Genomic DNA, 9,739 nt, shown 5'->3' on the forward strand with positions numbered 1-9,739 from the left:
AGTCCCCTGACCCGCGACGCCACCAGGGAGGCATGCCAACTGTTCCTTTTTTAAAATTGAGGGACTGAAGTCACCGTGGCATTGCTGTGGCTGTGACGCCACCGTGCTGGGGGCACCAGGCGGTGGGAGCCGGCAATGACTGGCGGCGGGACGGCGGGAGGGGCCTCGGGAGGGGCGGTAGGCTGGGGCCTGGCCTTGGGGAAACTGACCCCAGGGAATTAATTAAAACTGGCGCAGCAGCGGGGGAGGACGGATTTGCCAGCCACGCTGCATGTGCTCAGCCTGGGTAAGAGGATCTCAGGAGCTCCCGGTGCTGGGCCTCTCTCCCTCCTGTCCCCACCGAGGGGGAGCTGGCCGAGGGCCAGGGGCGGGGCTCCGAGGGGACGGTTTCCCTGACGGGGTGTTGCTGGGGGCGAGCATCGGGGTCTGGGGCTAACGGCAGCGGCCCTGTGTCCCCAGACCCTTCTCTGACCTCTGTGCGCTTGGCCAGAGACCCTGCTCCCCTTTCCCTCATCGTCACCGATTCATCGCCCCCTTCGTCCTCACCTCCCGTCCAGTCGCCAGCACGGACCCCAGGGCCTGCCGCCCCGACTTCTATCTTCATTTGAATAAAAATGTTCTGAGTCATAGGACAGATCACGGGACATGCACAGAAAGGCTCCTCTTGTCTTGGGCTGGCAGCGGGCGGCCCCAAGTCCTCCCCCACGAAAGCAGTAAGCTCTGGGGTACTTTCCCTTCACCTTTGACCTTAGTGTCCTTTGACCTTAGTATCCTTTAGCTTTTGAAAGTTTGTGGTCTTCCCTGGCCAGAGTAGACATGGCTGTAGCGAACTCAGGTCCTGGCTCCTCTGATTCATGTGAAAAAATGCTAACTTTTAGGGCCCTGCCTGGTGCTGCAGCAGGTTAAAGCGCAGCACCCCAAGCTGCCCGCAGGGAGCCCGGGGCGCAGCGGGCGCCCCCTGACCTGCCCGCTGCCCCTCGGCAGTGGCTTCAGCCAGTCTGCGGTGGCATCGGAGGGCAGATCTGTGCGACGTCAGCGACTCGTTGTCTTCGAGCATTGGCGCTGCTCTGCAGAGATGTTGAAAAAGTGCCTTTCCCACTTGCCAGGCAGTGGACTAACTCTGGGCATGAGCCACCGGCACAGGGCGGCCTTGGGGCCACGGGCCCAGCCGTTGGGCAAATTGCCCCGGCCAGGGGGCTGCGCTTGGCCTCTCTCTCCGGTCCAAGCCAGGCCGGCCGTGCTCGGCGCGGAGATCCGGCACATTCAAAGCCGCGCGTCTTGCAGGCCCTTCTGCGGGCGCGGCCGGTGTCGGGCTCTCCCTCGCGTGGGGTGGGGCTGCCAGGCCTGCGGTTTAGGCAGGGGGCGCGGGGGAGAGCCAGCCCCACCCCCTTCAGCTGCAAGAAATGAGAATAACTATTAACATCTGGGGGTTAATAATGTCCTTGGGGAAGTATTGTACCTGGTTTCCCTTTCCTGCGCGTATATATACATATTTTTAAAAACTAAAGCTGGGATTATATTGTCTAAATTGCTCTCTAACCTTTATTTTCCACTGGAAAAAAGGTTTATTTATTTATGCACACTGAGCTGGAGTACAGGCCAGAGGGGCAGGGGGTGAGAGGATTCCCCAGAGACAGAGCAGGGAGCCGAACAGGCAGAGCTACTGAAACCCACTGCTGAGCGGAGCAGCGGGAGGGTCTGAGAGGTTTGCTGCGCCCTGGGGGGTCACTCCCTGGCGGGGTTCAGCTCAGCTGCAGGGGCTGTGGAGCTTCATAGAGCTGTGTTTAGCCCTGTTGCACCACCAGGGAGGGCGCTATTTTCCCCTTTATTAAACTATATTGTAGCATTTACCATATAAGTAGACTTCTAGAACACAATTTTAACATTCATATAGGATCTAACTTGGTTATATACATGTGCTATGATTTCCTAAGCAATTTCCTACCACTGGAGTTAATATTTTTTATTTGTTGTAAATATTACTGGGGTCAAGATTGTTGTACTTTGTATACTTATGCTTTTTGCTTTTCTGAGCACAAACTACATGAATCGTATGCACAGTTTTACGGCTTTTGAAACATATTGCCAAATAGCCCTCCAAAGTAATTTCCATTGTTTTGCAGTTCAAATTTCAGGGCAAGGAATGGGACTCAGAGTCAGGAATGAGCGGGACTGGTACTGCCTCGGGCAGAGACGGGTGGGCACCCTGGCTCGGAAGAATTAATTTTCTTGTTCATTAATGACTGAGTCAACATCCGTGGCCAACATCACCCATCACAAAGCACCCACGGTCCACCCCCATAGTCCTTGTACTCCCTCCCACTTTGTCTCTCCCCATCCCTCTCGCTCTGGTAGCCACAGTTCTATACTCAGCTTTCTAGGCTTCATTATTAGCTTGGCTTTATCTCGTCCCTTATTTGGTGACACAACCTCTCTGGTTTACTTGACATTCTGTTCTATCCACGTTGCTGCAAATGGCAAGAGTTTATCTTTTTGAGAGCTGAGTAGTATTCCACCACGTCCCTATACCATATCTTCCTTATCCAACCATCTATATTTTATGTTCCATAGTTTGCCTATTGGAATGGTGCTCCAGTGAACACAAGAGTGCTTGTTTCTCTTCTATATTTAATATTGTTATAATGCAGAAAAATCTGATGAAAGGACATGAACTCATTTTCTCAGTCCACCAAGGTTGGGGTGGGATATACTTAGACTGAGAGTATAACACGAAGCATCAAAGTCAGACCAAGGAATGACTTGCTAATAGGGAGGTGTCTGAAAAGGACAAGGGGAGAGACTCTCCCCTTGCTAATAGGGAGGTGTCTGAACAGGACAAGGGGAGGAGGATATGATGAAATTGGTCTGGATCAACCCTAGAAGGTTTCACGCTTCTCTCACCTGAGATGGCAACCATCAGCAATCGAGGCTGAAGTCCTTATTTTCAAGGTCCCTAAGTAGAGTTGTCAGGAAAAGAACCAGATGTTGAGTTAAATTTGAATTTTAGATAAACAATTTTTTTAAGCATAAATATGTTCCATGAACTAACTGGCCAGAATGATTTAGCACCCGTTTTTTCTTCTCATGGAAAGAAGTATTTGAGACATATGTACATCACAAATTATTCCTTATTGGGTTTCCCTGGTGGTGCAAGGGGCCACAGACATAGCTTTACCAAGCTATCGCGAGTGAATGCGACATTAGCTCAATCCCCAGTCGTGTAGCTGACCACAGGGCACAGCAGACCCCTCCTGTCTCCCTGCTGACCCCCTTAGCAGCGTGTTTCAGTCGATCTGAATCCTCCCCCTAACTCTGGTGTACAACTCAGCTCTTGTATGCATAAAAAATCTTAAAACCCCCCAAAACAAAAACAAAGTATTTATCGTTTACTAGAAAATAAAACTTAACTTGATGCCAGATGTGCTCAATCTGGCAACTCTATCCTTAGGTGCTGTCCAAGTAGGGGTTGAAACTGCAGCTGGACGTGAGGAGATAAATAGAAATTCGTCCATCACGTCCATCCAGGAAGAAGGAAGGAAGAAGGAAGCCATTTGGGAAAGAGTTTTCTCTGATGTATGTCCTTGCTGTGGCCAGAGAGCCCCAGACCCTCAGAGACCCACTGGGGATGGAGGACCCTGTGTCTGTCCTTAGGGTTAAGGGGCACTGAAAAGGGGACTGGGTCTCTTACTTTACTGGAGAATTTAAGAGCAGAGAGTATGGAACTGGGTAAGGGTGTCAATCAAAAGCTGGAGTGGGTTCTAGACAGCAGCCTGGCTCAGAGGTTTGGAAGGGGCTTTGATGTTGCAGGCTGGTCCAAGATCACATATTGATGGTCATTTACTATCTGTTAAGATCCTGGGAGACGTCTAAATATTTTTGTGTCTTCTGTAAGACACCTGTCAATAAAAGAGCAGCAAAATTTAATCAACATTGCCAGGGGAAAGACAAATCATTTTTCTAATCTCTTTGTGGAAAGTATGCTGCAAAATCATTGTCCAATGAATATAAAGGTAACGAAGGTTGGTACATAGCAAAAAATGTAGGGCAAAAAAGTCACGGCCAGGTAGTTACTTATAAAATGTATTATTTTCTGGATTGTATGTCATTTGTGGTATTTGCCAGCTTACAAATGTTTCTATTTTTTTTACTTGAAATAAAATTTTGTTCCTAACTTTATATTCATAACTTTTATTTTATTTTATGAAATGCAGCCATCTCAAATTATATAAGCTTCATGTTTCACAATTTTGGGATTCATCTCTATACCTATCACGTAAGTTTTTTTTTTTTTTTAAAGATTTATTTATTTGTACATACAGAACCGGGGTACAGGCTAGAGGCTCAGGGGCGGAGAGAGGCTTCACCAGAGACAGAGTGGGGAGCAGAACAGGCAGATCCACGAAGCACACTGCTGAGGGGAGCAGCGGGCGGTCAGGAGAGGTCTGCCACGCCATGTGGTCACCTCCGGGGCAGGCGGGAATCGAACTCATGCGGAAGTGGCTTTAGCTTCTCAGTGCAGTGCTTTAACCGGCTGCGCCACCAGGGAGGGCCCTATCACGTAAGTTTTTATTGGCATAAAGTAAGACAATTCCTACAAAAGAAATAGCATTGTGTCACTCCCTAATGGAGTAGGTACTTAAATAGTATTAGCTGCTATTATTAATTTTCATTTCATGTGATTTGATTTCAAATCCTTGTTATGATTATAAGAATTTTTGACATTAATAATGTTTGCTGAAAGATAAGGGCTTTAGACATAATATATAATTCTATGTAATTTCAGCTACTGCAAACATTTTGAATGACTTTGGAAAAAGATAATACATTTTTTTAATCATCCATACCTGTGAGTGGTTTTCTTGGATAGTGATTTCTTACAGTAATTACTTTAAGAAATCAGTACTTAGGCCCTCCCTGCTGGCACAACAGGTTAAAGCGCAGCACTATGAAGCTGTCCACAGCCACTGTAGCACAAGTTCAATACCTGGCCGGGGAGTGACCCACAGGGTGCAGCAGACTCCTCCTGTCCACCCCCCCTCTTTTAACAGTGTGTTTCAGTCAGTCTGCCTGTTCTGCTCCCCACTCTGTCTTTGGGGAGTCCTCTTACCACCCCCCACCCCCACCTCTGGCCTGTGACCCAGTTCTTGAGTGAATACATAAATAAATTAAAAAAAAATTAGTACTTAAAGATCTTTATCAGGAGTTTCAAGCACACAACCTAACAGAAAAATTACATTCACAAAGTAAAGCTCAAATTTCTTGCAAAAATGTAAATATTTTATTGGAAATCTTTATGTAAAACCAGCACTTAAAAATTTTGTTGCTATGCATTATTTCTCTTATGTGGTAAAGGGAGAGTAGAAGGAATTTTCCCCGCCAAGCCCAGATAGATGTGTCCAGCCTTCCTCTGTCTTGCCCCAAGTAGCATCAGAACTAGCCTTTCCACTGTGCCTCATGTGAGGGTGGGAGAAATGCGTTGAGCCACTTTTTCCAGGAAGTCTTCCAGAATCTCCCCCTGGAATGTCACAGTCTCTACGCGTCTAATTTTACAATCATCCTCATTGTGTTTCCCTGGCTTGTTTTCTCCCCACCCCACCCCACTCCCATTGCATCGTGGTTTCCTGAGGGTGAAGGGCCAGTGGGTTCTTCTCTGAGCACCAGGAGTGCTGAGGCCGCCCTGACTGAGCCACGTGCTATGTCTTCTGACCTGAGTTGCGTCTGGGTGCTCTCTGACGCCTTCCTCCTTCCTTCCCAGGCCGCCAGGTTAAGGTTCCGCTCGGCTGCCTCCAACCTCCAAGCCAACTGTCAGTCAAAATTCTTGACATCATCCAGAAATTGCCCGGATGATGAAGTGGAAAGTTAATTTATTAACAAAACACAGGTGTTGGGAGGCCTGAGAGCCACGCTAGAGGCTTCGGTGAGTAGAACCCGCAGACCGGAACTGGTCAGCTGAGAAACTCTGGGGCTGTGTCCAGGGACCAGGGGCCAGGTGGGTGCCAGGACGATGCCAGGGAGAGACACAGCTGCTCCTTCTCCCTACTCAGCCAACGCCAGGCCTGGCGTCCTATGCCGGGAACAGCAGGACCCGGAGGCTAGGAAGGAGTTTCAGCCCGCACCGGTGGTGATCAGCAGGGAGGCCTGCACTGACCGGGGGTCCCCGTGGTTCCACCTGCTCCTTGGTTCTCTGCAGCACCCCGGGCTCCCGGGGGCAGAGGGGCTGTGAAGGAGGCCCTGGACTAGGCCTATGGCACACTTGGCTGGAGAACAAGGAAGGCAAAGACTTTCTGGCTTGGTGGGACGTAGTATTTGCGACACCGGAGGTTATCAAAAGATCGAGCTGGGGAAAAGTGAGAAAGCATCCACGTGGAATAACTCCAAGGCTCCAGCGCGCGGACAAGACTGCCGTGTGCTTCTGGGCAAAAACCAGACCAAAGCCCCAGGCAAACGCTGCCACGCCCCTGGGCCAGTGAGGCTGGCAGGCAGCTGCCTTCAGCACTGAGGGCGTCCCCACTACAGGTCTAGAGTCTACCATCGCTTGCTGGGGAACGTGGACAGTGGAGAAGACACCGGGCTTCCTCCGCAGCGCCAGGGCCGCCGTCCTCTCTACCTGCCCTAACGACGCTCCGGGTACAGGTGCCCTGGGATGCGCAGAAGCGCTACGACAGCCTTCACCTGCGCGCTGTCTGCCGGAAGCCTCATTTCTTTCAGCTGGGACACGGTGTCCGCTGGGCGAGGCGAGCTCACCCCGGGCAGTCGGGGAGCGGGGCAGGGAGGGGGCGCGGGCGGCCGCTCAGGGCGCAGACACCTGCTTCTTCAGCACGCTGCGCAGGGCCGCTGCCACCTCCTTATTCCGGAGCGTGTAGATGATGGGGTTGAGCATGGGCGTGACGACGGTGTAGAAGAGGCTGAGGACGCGGTCGGTGAGCACCGAGCCCGCCCGGGGCCGGATGTAGGTGATGCTGGCCGTGCCGAAGAACAGCGACACCACGAGCAGGTGGGACGAGCAGGTGGAGAAGACCTTGCGGCGGCTCTGGGTGGAGGCCATGGCCAGGATGGCGCCCAGGATGCGCGCGTAGGAGGTGACGATCAGCGAGAAGGGGATCATGATGAAGACCACCGTGGCGGTCATCACGGAGACCTCGCTCCGGCGCCGGCCTGCGCTCGCCTGTCGCAGCACCGGCAGGATGTCGCAGAGGAAGTGCGGGACGACGGGCCGGCGCGGGAAGGGCAGCGTGAAGATGAGGGAGGAGTGCGTGGTGGCCGTGGCGACGCCCATGAGCCAGGAGGTGCCCACCATGGCCGCGCAGGCCCTGCGGCTCATGAGCGCCGAGTAGCGCAGCGGCCGGCAGATGGCGGCGTAGCGGTCGTAGGCCATGGCGGTGAGCAGGCAGCACTCGGCGATGCCCAGCACCACGAAGATGTACATCTGGGCGGCGCAGCCCTGGAAGGAGATGGCCCGGGGCTGCGGCGCGGCCAGGTCCGCCAGGGCGCGCGGCACGATGTCCGCCGTGTAGAGCAGTTCCACCAGCGACAGGTGGCGCAGGAAGAAGTACATGGGCGTGCGCAGGGCCGGGCTGGCCTGGGTGAGCAGGACGATGACCGCGTTGCCCAGCAAGGTGACCAGGTAGAGCAGGAGCACCACCCAGAACAGGGGGCCCCGCAGCGCCCCGAGGTCAGAGAAGCCCAGCAGCAGGAATTCAGTCTGGTTTTCCTCAGCCATGCCGCCGGCGGGGACCTAGGGCACCGGCAAGAGACTCGCTGACGCGCCGCCCGCCCGCCCGCCCGTCTGGGACGTGGCCGCGCAGCGCGTCCTCCCCGAGGCGGCTCCAGCCTCGGCTGACGAGGGGCGGCGGCCTCAGCGGGGGAGGTGGCCCGTCTGGGCCGGCGCCAGGGCCAGGGACGGCCGCCTGCAGCTGGGATCTAGGTGTCGGGACCGCAGCCCCGCACGTTTCCCGCTGGAGCTGGGACTGTGTCCAGGACCTGGGGCCCTTGCGCAGGACCCCAGCCCCGCACCCGGGTCTTTCTCCCGAGTGGGGTGAGGCTTGCCATGTCCTGGGCCCCGTCCCTTTCCCTGCATGGACCGAGCTCCCCGGGCGGACTCGGGTCCGAGCCCCCGGGTGTAGAGCACCAGCCTGCGATAAGGCTGCCCGCGCTCATGCTTTGGGGGTCCACAGAAGCGCTTTTCACACAGTTGGGTCCCCACATCTGCCCTGGAAGTGGGGGGAGGGGCAAGGACTGGCCACTTCTGCTTTTTTTTTTTTTTAAGATTTACTTCTTTATGCAGACAGAACTGGGGTACAGGACAGAGGTGTGGGGGCCGTGAGCCGATTCGCCAGAGACGAGTGGGGAGCAGAACAGGCCAACTGACCCATTACACTGCTGAGGGGAGCAGCGGGGGGTCAGGAGAGGTCTGCCGCGCCCTGTGGGTCACCTCCAGCGCGGGGATCGAACTCCTGCTGCCGTGGCTTTAGCTTCTCCGTGCTGCGCCACCCGGGAGGGCCCCTTGGGCGCGTGCGCGGCCCAGGGCGGCCGTCTAGCCCCGGCTCCCCTGGCTTGGCGCTGCTGCGTGCGCCCCCTGCCGGGCGTTTCTAAGTTCCGTTAAGCCCCAGGCATCCTTATCGCCAGCTCCAGTCCCACCCCTGTGGGAGCTTTGCTCCTCCTCAGGGTCAGAAATAATTACCCGTGGTGTTTCAGGGCTAGAAGTGACCTCGAGGGGCGTCTATTCCAGCGTGACAATGCTTGGATCGTATCTACACCTAGATGTCGCTTGGATATCTGCAGGGATGGGACTCCCCAGCTGGCTCTGTCTTCTTTTGACTGCAGGAAACGTCTTCATTATATTGGGGCTGGCTCAATTTTTTAATTTATTTTTGCACACAAGAGCTGGGGGCCAGAGGTGTGGTTTTTTAAATTTATTTTTGCACACAAGAGCTGGGGGCCAGAGGTGTGGGGGTGAGAGGATTCCCCAGAGACACAGTGCAGAGCAGAACAAGCAGATCCGCTGAAAGGCACTGCTGAGGGGAGCAGCGGGCAAGGCAGGAGAGGTCTGCAGCATGTGGTCAGCTCCCTGGCCAGGGGCTGTATTAGGCTGCAGTGGCTGCAGATAGCTCGTTAGAGCTGAGACTTAACCGCTGGCGCCACCAGCGAGGCCCTGGGCTGTTTAAATATTTAGTATTTTATGTAGAGCATCCTCCCTCTTACAGCAGACACTCCCAACTCTTTGAAGAGGGCGCCCTCACCCTCCTGTCTGGGACGTGGCTTGTCCCTCAGTCCCAGCACTTTCTAGAAAAGCCTCCACTGGGGCCTCCCTGGGAGCCACAGGGACTAAGTCTCAGCAGTAGGAGCGCAGCCGCCGTTGCAGCCGCTGGGCGCGAGCTCAATCCTGCCAGCTGCTCGTGGACCTGGGCTCCCCATTACCGGCCCGCGAAGCCACCGCTGCGGAGATGCCCCCGGGCCAGCGTGGCGCCGCGTCTCGGCAGCGCTGTGGCAGGTCTGGTGCCGCCCTGTTCTGCCATCGTGGACGAGGAACCAGGGCTCCAGGCGCCCAGGCTGTTACTTGGGGTCGGCGTGGGGGCCAGACGGCGGCGAGCGGCCTGCGCAGCCCCCCTCCCCCGGCCAGGGCGGGTCCTGCATGTGGGCGCGGCCGGCGCCTGCTGCCGCCCTGCAGAGCGGGGAGGGGGCGCCCGACCCCCTCCCCCGGCCAGGCCTGCCACTTCAGTGCAGCCAGGCCTGTGCTCCG

At 55.0% G+C, this 9,739-nt stretch overlaps 2 protein-coding genes across 2 annotated transcripts in view; one reads left to right on the forward strand and one right to left on the reverse strand.

Annotated features, from left to right (window-relative positions):
• Positions 1 to 6,240, forward strand: part of ITGA7 (integrin, alpha 7) — a 30,767-nt gene extending 24,527 nt beyond the window's left edge. Inside the window, exon 25 of the mRNA XM_012732292.1 lies at positions 6,191 to 6,240. Within this exon, the coding sequence (XP_012587746.1) occupies positions 6,191 to 6,240 (50 nt within the window). The remainder of the gene's footprint in view (positions 1 to 6,190) is intronic.
• Positions 6,241 to 6,790: 550 nt separating this feature from the next.
• Positions 6,791 to 7,720, reverse strand: LOC101630096 (olfactory receptor 10P1). The gene has a single exon (XM_004692458.1). It carries the CDS (start codon positions 7,718 to 7,720, stop codon positions 6,791 to 6,793), a length of 930 nt encoding a protein of 309 aa, XP_004692515.1.
• Positions 7,721 to 9,739: the final 2,019 nt, after the last annotated feature.

The sequence above is a fragment of the Condylura cristata genome, unplaced genomic scaffold, assembly GCF_000260355.1.
Source record: "Condylura cristata isolate star-nosed mole 26May11 unplaced genomic scaffold, ConCri1.0 scaffold00034, whole genome shotgun sequence".
Classification (NCBI taxonomy): domain Eukaryota; kingdom Metazoa; phylum Chordata; class Mammalia; order Eulipotyphla; family Talpidae; genus Condylura; species Condylura cristata.